This window comes from Acinonyx jubatus, chromosome A1 (genome assembly GCF_027475565.1).
Source record: "Acinonyx jubatus isolate Ajub_Pintada_27869175 chromosome A1, VMU_Ajub_asm_v1.0, whole genome shotgun sequence".
NCBI classification, from domain to species: Eukaryota; Metazoa; Chordata; class Mammalia; order Carnivora; family Felidae; genus Acinonyx; species Acinonyx jubatus.
Window position 1 is genome coordinate 208,722,396 of NC_069380.1, and position 12,351 is coordinate 208,734,746.

At 45.7% G+C, this 12,351-nt stretch overlaps 2 protein-coding genes across 9 annotated transcripts in view; both read right to left on the minus strand.

Annotated features, from left to right (window-relative positions):
• The window catches only part of TTC23L (tetratricopeptide repeat domain 23 like), a 60,104-nt gene extending 59,500 nt beyond the window's left edge, over positions 1-604 (minus strand). Inside the window, exon 1 of one of the 2 annotated variants that reach the window (XM_053201607.1) lies at positions 475-604. The gene's annotated coding sequence lies outside the window, so the exon portion shown is untranslated. Of the gene's footprint in view, positions 1-73; positions 153-474 lie in introns of those variants that run through there. The other variant, XM_053201606.1, reaches the window with a different exon arrangement.
• Positions 605-5,664: 5,060 nt separating this feature from the next.
• The window catches only part of RAI14 (retinoic acid induced 14), a 142,662-nt gene continuing 135,975 nt past the window's right edge, over positions 5,665-12,351 (minus strand). For all 7 annotated transcript variants that reach the window (XM_053201636.1, XM_027075140.2, XM_053201638.1 and 4 more), the window contains 3 exons: positions 11,822-11,971; positions 8,198-8,263; positions 5,665-7,602 (listed from right to left, as the gene is read on the minus strand). In XM_053201636.1, the coding sequence (XP_053057611.1) occupies positions 7,525-7,602; positions 8,198-8,263; positions 11,822-11,971 (294 nt within the window). In that variant the 3' untranslated portion in view covers positions 5,665-7,524. The remainder of the gene's footprint in view (positions 7,603-8,197; positions 8,264-11,821; positions 11,972-12,351) is intronic.

Sequence of the window (12,351 nt, forward strand, 5' to 3'; positions counted from 1 at the left end):
GCACACGCTGGGCGCCGCAAAGGAGGGGTTGAGCCCCGACCCGGCCGAGGGCAGAGAAGCCACGCCCCGGAACTACCCTTCTCGTCTCCCTCAGCCGGCGAGCTCAGCTTCCTCCAGCGGCGTCAGCGTCCAGGCCTCGGCGGACCTCGTTCAGAGCGCCGCAAAGGTGCCTGGCGGAAGCGAGACCCTGAGAGGTCCGTCTGGCGCGCCAGCAGCCCAGGTTCCGTCTCGGAAGACAACGGGGTTGCCATGGGAACGGAACGCCGCCGACAGAGCCGGGAGCGTCGGCGCCTGTAGCCATAGCCACGCAGGGAACTTCCGGCCCCGGAAAATTCAGGGCCGCTGGGGCCAACCTGGGCTTTCCGGTCTTTTTTGTTTTGTCCGGGCGCGACTCGCACAGCCTCAGGCTTGCCTTCAAAACTTCCCTCAGCTGCAGCGGAAACGTCACCAGTGTTTTTCTCGAAGGGACTTTACCTGTCAGGGTTGAAGATGCGGGAAGAGGAGAGAAATCCCACCGGAGGATGGAAGAGAGCGCCGGGTTCCACGACCCTACCTACGTAAAGCAGTAGTGTACGGTGTACCCGGCTGTATGGGCGCCCCCCTGCGCGCCCCCTTCACCCCCTCCGCCCCCCCGGTGTTCTGGCTCTCCGGGAGCGGAGAGAAAAGGCTCAGGTATGACTACTGACGGTGTCGGCACCGTCTGTGTTGCCTCTCCCGGTGAGATTTGAGCCATGCTTGATCAGGAACGCGGAGTGCAGGAAATGAGTAGTTTAAGCAATGGGCCACTAATTCTGCTAATGATTAGCAGTTCCGGGAACATTGTCGAGGGGGTGGGGCACATTTGGCAAACACCACACAGCCCTGATTTATGCAGCACGTGTTCGTATACCACCGCTCCTCTTCAGTGGCCTGACATACACAGTAACAATAATTCAGATCTGACAGGTGCAGGGGCGCTTGTGGCTAGTACCTGAAGGAACAGCACCGGCCCCGTAGCCTTGTGTATAAGAGTATGATCACGAACCCTACAATAAACGAGGGGCCCATGGCAAGTCAAGCTGAAGGTGATGTGTCCTCATTTCCAAAAAAGCAGGCTCGGTAGAGAGAGAAGGAAAACATTTACTAAGAACTTCACAGGTGGTGTTTAGATTCGGTGTTTGTTCTTTCCAGTTCGGAGGATGAAGTTTAATTGCTACGGATCCAAGACTGCCAAGAGAGACCAACCAAGATAGGTTGGAGGAGCTGTTTAAATGAGTTTGCTTAAGTATCTCTTAAGGAAAACCTGGACAGCCTTTTAACTTAAGGTTTAAAACTGTTGGCTCAAGATCCTGAGTCAAAATTTTAGAAAGAGCCCACCCCCTTTATTCTGTCTCTTAAGAGATCTCCCAACATGGAACAAGGATGAGAGCAATGAACTAGCTTCAAGATTTCCCCTATCTGGTTTTGACTCCGTGTGGCCTGGGGCAAATCACAGCCCCTGGGTCTCGATTTTCTATGCAAGAAGAGTATTTGTTACTATGAACAGTATTTAACATATATGAGGATAAAAAGGAAGAACTGGTTTCCTGTTCTCTAATTCTCATTTCCCTTACCGTTAAGTTGGTCTTCATCAAATTGAAAGGTTTTAATGTTCTGTCATTCTGGGAATTGGCTGGGAGTTTGTCTCTCAGTGTATTAAGTGTAACTTCTCCTTCCTGAACACTGGCTTTTGCCCATGTGGTGAAGGGAAGTGAGGTACCAGAACAGGCACTGAATTCCCATTTTAAGAATGACACTCTGGTTCCACCTCCATTTAATTAGCTCTGACCAGAAGTAGTTCATCTGTAAAATTAAAAGAAGGTTAAAGACTCAGAAGGTTAAATTAAAAGAAGGTTAAAGAAGGTTAAAGACACAGGTCAAACCTGTGTGTGGTTTTTTTCTTTCCTTGCCATCTTCACCCTGTCCCCAAATGTAAACCTTAGTCACGGGTAAATGTGCTGAAACTTTGTTCAGTAACTGAAATGCGGTGCTAGTAATCTGGGCAGGCATTGCTTTCAGTGTGTTGGCTCACGGTCCCTCCCTTGATCCTGAACAAGCATCACTGTTACAGAATCATACAGAGGAAGCATGTGCACAGGGTCCTTCCAGATTCTTCCATCCCCAAATAAACCGTGATTAACTCCTAATTATTTCAACTTCAAAGACTGTGAAACTTAAGGACAGGAAATGCAAATAAGATTTCCCTTTGACTGTATAATTTCTTAAAACACATCTGTCCTCTCTAGAATGGGTTAGAGACCTTACTTCTGAGCTCCCACACTATCCCATCCATAATCTCCTCTTGACACCATTATATTGGCACTCTCTAAGTTTCTCACAGTCTCCATGCATCTGTCCATCCACTCAGAAAAAAAAAATGCATATTGAAGAAACCTATTCTGTGCCCAATACTGTTCTAAGCGTTAGGGAAGCAATAGCAAATAAATAGACAAAGATTTTGCTGTCTTGGAGCTTCTATTCTACTAGGTAAAGAAAAACAGGGCTATTAGTAAATAGTCTGATGTCTCTGCAAGTTAGAAAAAGACACAGAGCTGAGGGAATAGGCAACAATTTTGTGTGAATTAGAATTAAAAAAAAAAAAAAAAAAGCCTCTTCCTTCATCCAGACTCAGGCCCCCTGTTAAGTGGTTAAGCTTTGGGACTAGAGGGTGGGCTGGATTTTAGGACTCCCCTCCTCCCTCAACTGGGTGAACCACATTACATGAAAGTGACAAATTGTATGGAGAAAAATAAAGTCAGATAAAGGATCTAGAAAGTGATGCGGACATATAGATTGTGCTAGTAGTTAAGGAGGGCCTCTCTGACAAGGTGGCATTGAGCAGAGGAAATAAAGGAGAAATAATACAAATGTCAGAAGAACATTTTAAGATAACAGCAAGTACAAAGGCCCTGAGGCAGGAGCAAGTTTGGTGGGTTCAAGGAAGAGCAAAATGGCAATTAAGAATGAGGAGGCTGAAGAATGGGTCCTCGAAAGAGCAGAGCATTGCAGGGCCTTCTAGACAATTCATTCATCTAAATATCCACCCACCCAGTGAATACTGAATCCCTACCAGGTGGCAGGCCCCGGTCTGATCAGTTGTGAGTTCCTTGTGAGCGGGAGGTGTTACATTCACCACTGAGCCTTTGGCACTCAACGAAGTGCCTGGCTTATTATCAGTGCTCCGCAATATTTAAGAAGCCTGGAGTCACCTTGCGGAACTCTCCAGTAGCAGAGATTCTAGCTCCTCAGTATGGATATCAGTTCCCTATCACTGCTGTAACAAATCACACCAAATTTATTGGCTTAAAACAACACAAGTCTATTATGTCATGGTTCTGGAGGTCAGAAGTCTGCAGTGGCTGTCACTGGGCTAGAGACAAGGTGTAAACGAGGCTGGGTCTTTCTAGGGGCTTTCGGGAGAATCGTGTTTTCTTGCCTTTTCCAGCTTCTAGAGACCACTTGCGTTCCTTGGTTTGTGGCTTCAGCCTCCACCCTCAGAGCCAGCAGCACAGCATCTTTATTTTAATGTTTGTTTATTCAGAGAGAGAGAGAGAGAGCGCACGAGTAGGGGGCAGGGCAGAGAGGGAGAGAGAGGTTCTCAAGCAGGCTCTGCACCGTGAGCACGGAGCCCAACGTGGGCGCTCAGATTCATAAACCATGAGATCACGACCTGAGCCGAAAGCAAGAGTCAGATGCTTAACTGACTGGGCCACCCAGCCACCCCCGGGGCAGCATCTTTAAATCTCTGACTCTTGACTCCTTCCATTTTAACAGACCCTTCTGATTAAGTCAGCCCCACCATAGAGCCCAGGACAATGTTATTGAAACCCAGCTGATTAGCAATCTTAATTCTGCCAATTTAATTTTTCTTTGCCATATTACATAAAATATTCACATATTCCAGGAATCAGGACATAGACCTCTTAGGGGGGAGGTCCACTATTTTGCCTACTCAGTGTGTTTAACCTGACTTAATTTGCATATGTTTGAAAACATCCAGAGGTCACACAAAGGGAACCCGCGCTACTTCTCCCGTTAAAATCTTACAGTATTTGGCTGTGTCTTGTTCCTTTCTCTCCCCTACACATCTTCCATTTATAATCTAGTACATCTAGTCACAGTACTTGAATATACGGTTTCTTCCCATGGTAGGGCTTGGTTTATAATGAATGTGCAGGGATGTCTTCCCTTCCACTCACCTCTATCTCTTCCTCTTCAGAGGAGCTTTTCCATCTGCTGAAACCCACTTTGATTGCTCTCTCAACCGACAGGCTCCTATGGCTTACTCATGGCAGCCATCACAGTTGAGCTCTTGTCCTTTGATTGTTTCACAAACATGCAACTCTCACGCTTGAATTCTTTGCCCAAAGCTGAACAGAAATTGCCACTCTGTGAATGCCTTGGTCTGTTGCTTTTCCCAGCCCCCGCTTAGTTTTGCAGCCTGCCTTTTAACTGCTCAGAAAGCATCATCCCCATCTTTGCTGGAGAGTGTTTCTGCTGCTGTCAGCACCCAGCATTCCACAGTTATGCCACGTTGCACAAGGTTGTGCTTCAACACGTTCTGGGAACATTTCCCCCACACAGTGTATTATGTGTTTATCTTAAGTTGGGTGGGTTTAATTATTAAAGGCTTTGCAGTCTGTCTTCAAGTTTCCGTAAGGAAAACAAAACGATGAGTCTTATTCAACCAGTGTGAAGAAAAAGGCCATTCTTTCTCACACACGCTGTGATGATGCATACGCCATTCTACTTTTGTTCTGTGCATTCTTGTATCACATGATGGAAGCTATTGTGAAAATAGGCAATTTGAAAATTACCCAAATAGTCCTCACATGTGTACATGAAGACATTTATATATAGGACAGTCATCACGTCATTTTTAGGGCTGTAAAATTCTGGAAGCATCAATGAGGAACTAATAAAAATACAGCACCATCGAACTATGAAATATTATGCAACAGTTAAAAAGAAATGTGTGATAGGGAACGGTATTTCTCCAAGATATTTTACGTATCTTTTTTTTTTTTCTTGTAAGAAGAGAAACGACCAATCTAATGGAAGATTTTAAATAGTTTAGGGTACCTGGGTGGCTCAGTTGGTGAATTGTCCCACTTCGGCTCAGGTCATGATCTCATGGTTTGAGCCCTGTGTCAGGCTTTGTACCCACAGCTCAGAGCCTGGAGACTGTTTCAGATTCTGTGTCTCCCTCTCTCTCTGCCCCTCTCCTGCTCACGCTCTCTCTATCCTTCAAAAATAAACATTAAAAAAATTTTTTTAAATAGTTAAAAAGAGAACAGACAACTGAGGGGCAATTTTGAATTGAAGAACCATGATGCCGCTGCCCACAAGTGGCTGATGCTTGGGGCTGAGCTGCTAATCAGCTGACCTTAAATAAGGATTTCCCTGGGTTATCTGGGTGGGTGTGATGTAATCGGAGGGGTCTTCTAAAGTGGAAGGGGGGGGGGTGTCAGAGTCCGACATTAAAGATGCTAGGAGATGGAAATGAGGTGACAGCGAGAGACCGTGGACCACTGGCAGCCACTGAGTGTGACTTGGGGTGGAAAGCACCATCATACCCAATGCCTCTGACCTGATCCTAAGAAGCCATACACATATGCTTATGAAGGCACCAAAAGTCAACAGAGATGCAAAATGAAACAAAAGTTTATTTTCTGCAATACCTTCTGTAAATTACAAAGGCAAAATGCTAAACTACAGCATATAACTTTTCAATATTTAACCAGAGTACTTATAATAAATACGCATCCTGAAACAAGATAAAAGGCTACACTTTGTCAGGCGTCCTACAAAATGTCTCAAGTTTTATACTCTGCAGCATTTCTGCGTGGGGGCAGGAGGGGGGGGTTGTTTGTATTTTCTTAAGTGCTGTGACAAAAGGTCCTTTCACATTTCTTTGGAGCATTTTCGAAATTGGTGAAGTATAAACAACTTAAGAAAAGGAACACCAAGCTTGAAAGCTGTTTCTGCTTTGTGGTCGTTGGTCCTCATCCAATACAGATGAGCACATCTTCCAATATAGCCCATCACCCTGTGCGCCCAGGCACCCTGTGTTCTGTGGACCCCGTCAGAGCAGGCCTACGCTTTGTGTTATATACTTCGGAGACGTCTGTATTCAGCTTACATCTCTCAACAAAAACAATGCCATAAGGAAGCTGCAAGCAAGTTCGAAACATTTTTAACCTGAAAGTCAAGGGAACAGAAGTATTTGCCCCCACGACCTTTGCTATGCACCATCATGTATGTGTACCATGTTAGGATTCTGGTTTCAAAGGTGGAAAAGTGATTGGCTAACAGTCCTTCCAAGAGATCATTTATGGGTGCTGGTAGAGCTGGGGTATTCAAAAATACTCAGTGGGTAAAAGGAAGATTTTCTATATTCAGAAATGTGCTACAGTTGTGAGGACACGATGGCAGAGAGGCTAGGGGGCCGGTGGCAGCTCGTGTAGAGTTTGGAAAGGGAATACATAACTACCTTGGCTATCGCTGCAAACTCTGAGGAAAAAGTTATGCTTTAAAAAAGTCATAAGCATGGTTATCTAAAAATACTTTGTTAATAGAGTCTAATGTAAATTTCACTCATTTAGGGGTTTAGCTATGAAAACATCTTTAAGAGCCAATAAAAATATTGTAGAGAAAAAAACACTTTTAAAAAACTGAGGTTAAGAACTATGAGGCATTTTTTTTTTTTTTTTGGCTGTAAACACGCAGTTTACTGTCCCTTGTTGAAACACGAATGTTTGGATTCCTGAGCTTCACGGATAACAGGAGGCAAGTTTGCATAGAAGATTTGCAATATGTCAACGATTTGCTTCAAAAGAATTTCTAAGGACAACTTGCTTTTGTTTTTCGACTTCGTATTTTAGTTAAGAGTGCTCATCAAACTCTGAGACTAACAAGCAGGGTGATGAGCTATATAAGGCAGAGGGGGGGGAAATGATGGGATTCATGTTTTACGTCCACAGGATGTCATGATAAAGGCTCTTAAGTATGCACCACATAATGAGTGCCATACTATTTTGGTCAGAAGTTAAATCATGTTTTGGGCTTGGAAACCAAAGGCAAAGGGGCTCTCGGGTGCTGACTGACACCGCCTGAGTGTAGGAACTAAAGCAATGTTCGCTGAGTGGGGAGGTCTCAACATATTGCTCAGTGATGACAAAGCCCCTCAGCTGGTCGGGTCCCACAGCAGGTGCCCACCCACCAGCACCAGGACCAGGACCAGACCCCTGGTTCCAGATTCCGGCTCTGGAATCTGAAGGGACACCAGGGCATTTCACTTGTGCTGCTCTCAAGTCTCTAAGCAGCTCTGGGGAGGACAGCCCTCTCCTGGACCCAGTCCTCAGAAAGCTGCCTTAGGAAAGGGAAAAAGCTAGGCTGGGCCACGGTGCATACCACGAGTGAGAACAATGGCAGTGGTTGCCGACAACTCCAGATCTAACACAAAGATGGACAACAAGGGGGCAGTGTCCTGCCACGGAATCCATTCTACTTCTTCTGGGACTGGTTTTTACACATGGTAAGGATCTGCTTCAGTACTTTCTGGACATCTTCATCCATCTGGCCCTATGGAATTCAAACAAAAGACAATCATTAGAACTTAAGGTCAGTCCTGGCGGTCTTCCCCAGGGAACACGACGGCCGGCTGACATGAAGCCCTTGGCTTTCCCCCGGATCTTCCAAAGGAACGTCAGCCCTACTGATTCTGACGTTTCTAGGAGGGACTGAGAGAGCGGGCCTTGCTCTTGTCTCTCTGGAGGATGAGGAGGCTGGGTGTGCTAGAGCCGCCAGCAAAGGGTTTCTGGGTCTCAGTTGCAAATGTGAGCCTCGCCAGCCAAGCCGCCAACAGTCGTGGGGTGAGACAGTGCTGCCGGCTGAGAACATTGGCACTCCTGAGAAAGCAAGCCTGGGTTCCTCCCCCTGGTGGGGGTAGCAGCCACATCCTCCTTCATTCCTCAACAGAGGATGAGGCTGTTCTCCGTAAACGGCACAGGGCTCCTGACAAATCCAAAGCAATGCAAAAGGCGTTTTAAAGCTTCTCAATGTAAAAGATTCTCCTCGACTTTTCATTTGTTCTACTGGCTTAGTGACGGGAGCTGGGGTGACATCCGCTATGGTATTTCTTTAGGATACCCAGGTACTTCATAGGCTGTTATCATACCTGCACAGCATACAGAAGATGCATTCGGTAAACAGATATCACCTCCTGGTGTTGTTTCTTGCAGTCCTAGAAAGAGACAATTTGACACTGTTTAGCAGACCTTTACAGAATAAAAACAAAAAACGGTAAGAAAGCTGTGGCCAAATGCTACCACCCAATTGACTTCCTCCACCAAATGCTGGCATATGAGGACTTAAAAATTGTTGTGGGCTCACTGGAATGTAGATTTCTGAACACTCGTCAAAATTCTTAGAGAAAGATCTGTCAATATTCTTAGGGGGAGAAAATCTACCTACTTCATATTTTGATACAACTCTAGAAGAAAATTCACGTAAAAACTAGTTATTATATAATCCCACATTTGTTGCAAAAAACATACGTATACATACTTGTGCAAATACACAGATACATTCACACAAAATAAATGGTGCAAAGAAACATACTGAATGCAAAAAATGACTATCTCTGAGTGGTTGAATTATGGGCAATTTTTATTTACAGAAATTTTCCAGAGTTTTCTGTATTTTCCAACTTTTCTACAACAACCAAGTATTCATTACTTTAATTTTTAAAATCTAGTCTTTTAAAAGGAGTTGTTGATCTCTCACGAAATAGCCAGTCCTAGAGCCCCCCAGGGAGTTCAATTATTTAGGTGTCAATGGTGATGAACAGGGTGGTGGCACCAATCCCAAATCGCTGTATGTTCCTCAGTACAGCTGTTGATGCTTTTATTTCTCCTTGTGGAGCTACTGTTGCAGTTCCCCTCAGTGACGATTTCAAAAATCTTAGCTCTGACCTCTTCTAAGATGGTTTTCCTCCAATTTCATGATAAAAATTGATCCTATATAGATCACTCCAAAAATCTACAGGGGTGCCTGGGTGGCTCAGTCGGTTGAGTGTCCGACTTTGGCTCAGTTCTTGACCTCATGGTTCGTGGAGTCGAGCCCCGCATCGGGCTCACTTCTGTCAGCACAGAGCCCGCTTCAGATCCTCTGTCCCCCCCTCTCTACCCCTCTCCTGCTCACCCTCTCTCAAAAACAAACATTTTTAAAAAATCTACAAAAGTCCATCAATACCCTTCTCACTTCTTTCCTATAAGTGTGAGAACATGAGCTGTCCTTCCTATTCAAGGACAACCTATGAAACCTCAGTCCCTTGAAGTTCACACCATTAGAAGGTGTGCTTAGTACCTTTTTCTGTGTTGTTTCCTCCCATCTTTTGCACACTTCCACTCAGTCACTTAAAACTTCATCTTCTGATCATCACCCTCCTTTCCATCTCTGTTTCTGTCATCATTTGGATGGCCACAACATCCACATGCATGTGCCACGTGACACTTTGGCCTCTCATTTCCCCAGGGACCTCCTCCTCCTCCTCCTCCTCCTCCTCCTCTTCCTCCTCCTCCTCCTCCTCCCAGCCACACATACTCACAGTCACAGCCCTGCCTCTGTCATTACCTCTGAAATCAAATGAAAGCACCTCACCTTCTGATCACCATCTACCTTTCTAGCAAATGTGCTGTAGCCTTTCCTGCCTCTTGCTGTGGTTCTTCAGCCCCATCAGATTCCTAGCTACTCGGTCACTTCTCTCGGGCAGCCTACTGGGGTCCCAATCCCACCCTACCACCCCACTCGGACTGTCCTTGCCACAGCTGCCAAGGGCCATCTAAATCCCACATCTCAGTCCTTGCTGCCTCTTCCCTATCCCCTTGAGATTCAACATGAGCATCACTTCCTGCAGGAAGCCTTTCGAGACACTTCTTCTGTATGCCCAGAGCATGCTGGGCATCTATCAGTTGGTGCTTACCACACAGAGAATATGGAAAGCCATTATATTAAAGTATGAATTCAGTGAAGACAGGGACTGTGTCTTACTCACTTTTATACCACCAGAACCTTATATAATATTGATACGTAAGAGCTCATTAAACATTGAAAATTTTAAAATGATTGTATAAACCATCAGCACTTTACCTATAAGTCTGTGATAACCACTTTATGAGAAAAATGACCTGCAGAACACAATAGGGAGCATCTTCTTCTCCCCTGATCATTCCTTTGCTGCGAGAGATGATAACACAAAAAAGCTGGTTTTATACTCTGTGGCCAGCCAGAGTCTGGACTGCAGAAACCTGAATTCACCCATATCAAAGTCTATACTGAAGACATCATGAAATCCAGGTCCTATTTGTAAACAGAAACTAGAGATCTGTCTTGAACCACCCTTTGATTTCACATGGAAAACATAACCTACCCATGTCAACAAAAACCTTAACAAATATTGTGGTAGGTGAAATACTGGCCCTCCAAAGATGTCCACACCCTAAACCCCAGAACCTGTGGAATGTTACCTATATGGTAAAAGGACCTTGTAGGTAGGATTAAGTTAAGGATCTTGAGATGGACGAAAGGTTTATTCTGATTATCTGGGAATCTCTTAAACATAATCACAAGGGTCCTTAGAGAAGCAAGGCCAAAGGTGGAAGGAGGAGATGGGAGAATAGAACCAGAGGTGGAGTGATGTACTTCAAAGGTGGAGGTAGGGGCCATGAGCCAAGGAATTCAGGTGGCCTCTAAAAGCTAGCAAAGCCCGGGAAATGGATTCTCCCCTAGAGCTTCCAGAAGGAACCAGCTCTGCTGACACTTTGACTTTGGTGACACTGATTTCACACTTATTGATCTCCAGAATTTTAAAAGCATAAATTTGTGGAGTTTTTAAAAAAAAGTTTGAGAGAGAGCCCAAGCAAGTGTGCAAGTAGGGGAGGGGCAGAGAGAGAGGGACACAGAATCCCAAGCAGGCTCAGCACTCTCAGCATGGAGCCCCACTCGGGGCTCAAACTCACGTACAGTGAGATCATGACCTGAGCCAAAATCAAGAGTCAGACACTTAACTAACTGAGCCACTCAGGTGCCCCAAATTTGTGTTGTTTTAAACCAAGTTATCTGTTACAATAGCCACAGGAAACGAATACAGATATGGAAGGACTCTCCTGGGTGAAATGAAGAGAGGGGCCAATAAGCAGATTCAGACGCACAGATATGCAATTACCAGAGATCCTGGGCCCTAATAAAAAGTTCTTGCCACTGCCAGAGACAGTAATGACTGCGGTCAAAAAAAAGGGAGAGAGGGTGGGGCGCCCGGGTGGATCAGTCGGTTAAGTGTCAGACTTCAGCTCAGGTCATGATCTCGCAGTTTGTGGGTTCGAGCCCCGCGTCAGGCTCTGTGCTGACAGCTGGAAGCCTGGAGACCGTTTTGGATTCTGTGGCTCCCTCTCTCTGCCCCTCCCTTGCTCACACCCTGTCTCTCTTTCCCTCTCTCAAAAAATAAACGTTAAAAAAAAATGGAGAGGGTGAAAAGTTAGTGGATGTGTCAATGTGACGCCTATGTGCCACCGTGCTGCCTCCCCCCTCTCAGAGATCCAGGTGACCCACCTCATTGCAGGTGATGACTGGAAATCCCACCACTTCCTCCTGCCCTCACCAAACAAGTCTTTAGCTACTCAGCCACTCCTTCAGGCTGGGGCTCTTCTCACGCCAACCTGTCCCAACCCAGCTGAGCTGGTGCGTAATCTGCCTCGTCCTCCACCCCCACCCCCAAGCAGGAGGCAGAAACAAGCCCACTCACAGCCAGCTGGCTCTGTAGCTGCTTGACCTGCTGCTGCAGTCCTTCCAGCTGCTGACTCTGCCTCTTGGACGAGCTAGCTGAGTAGGAGAGCTGCGAGAGGCTGTTCAGGGCCTCCTTCAACTTGGTGACTTCCTTTGACATCTCATTTATCTGGCGAGAAAGGAAAACTATCAGCAATAGGTAGGCAAGATTCTGGATAGTTCTCGAACACAGCCTCTTATTGGTCTCAGGGACTTGAGACTTTGGAACAATTTCTCTTTTATTTTTTAAAGAAAACCCATACAATGAAATAGGTAACAAAATCAGCAAACCCACATAGCCCTCTAAGGCCACTATATTCAAATAAGGGCCCCAGATTCAATACCGTGCTTCGAGGCATGAGGGTAAACAAAAGCTAGGAAGATGCTTTCCTATTTTACTGTGAATGGGGGTACTATCAGAATGAGGATTTTAGGCATTCTTTATTTTGAGACGGCTATGTCTTGTTCAGTAGTGCTGACATGGGCAATCAGGAATGAGTTCTAGGAACC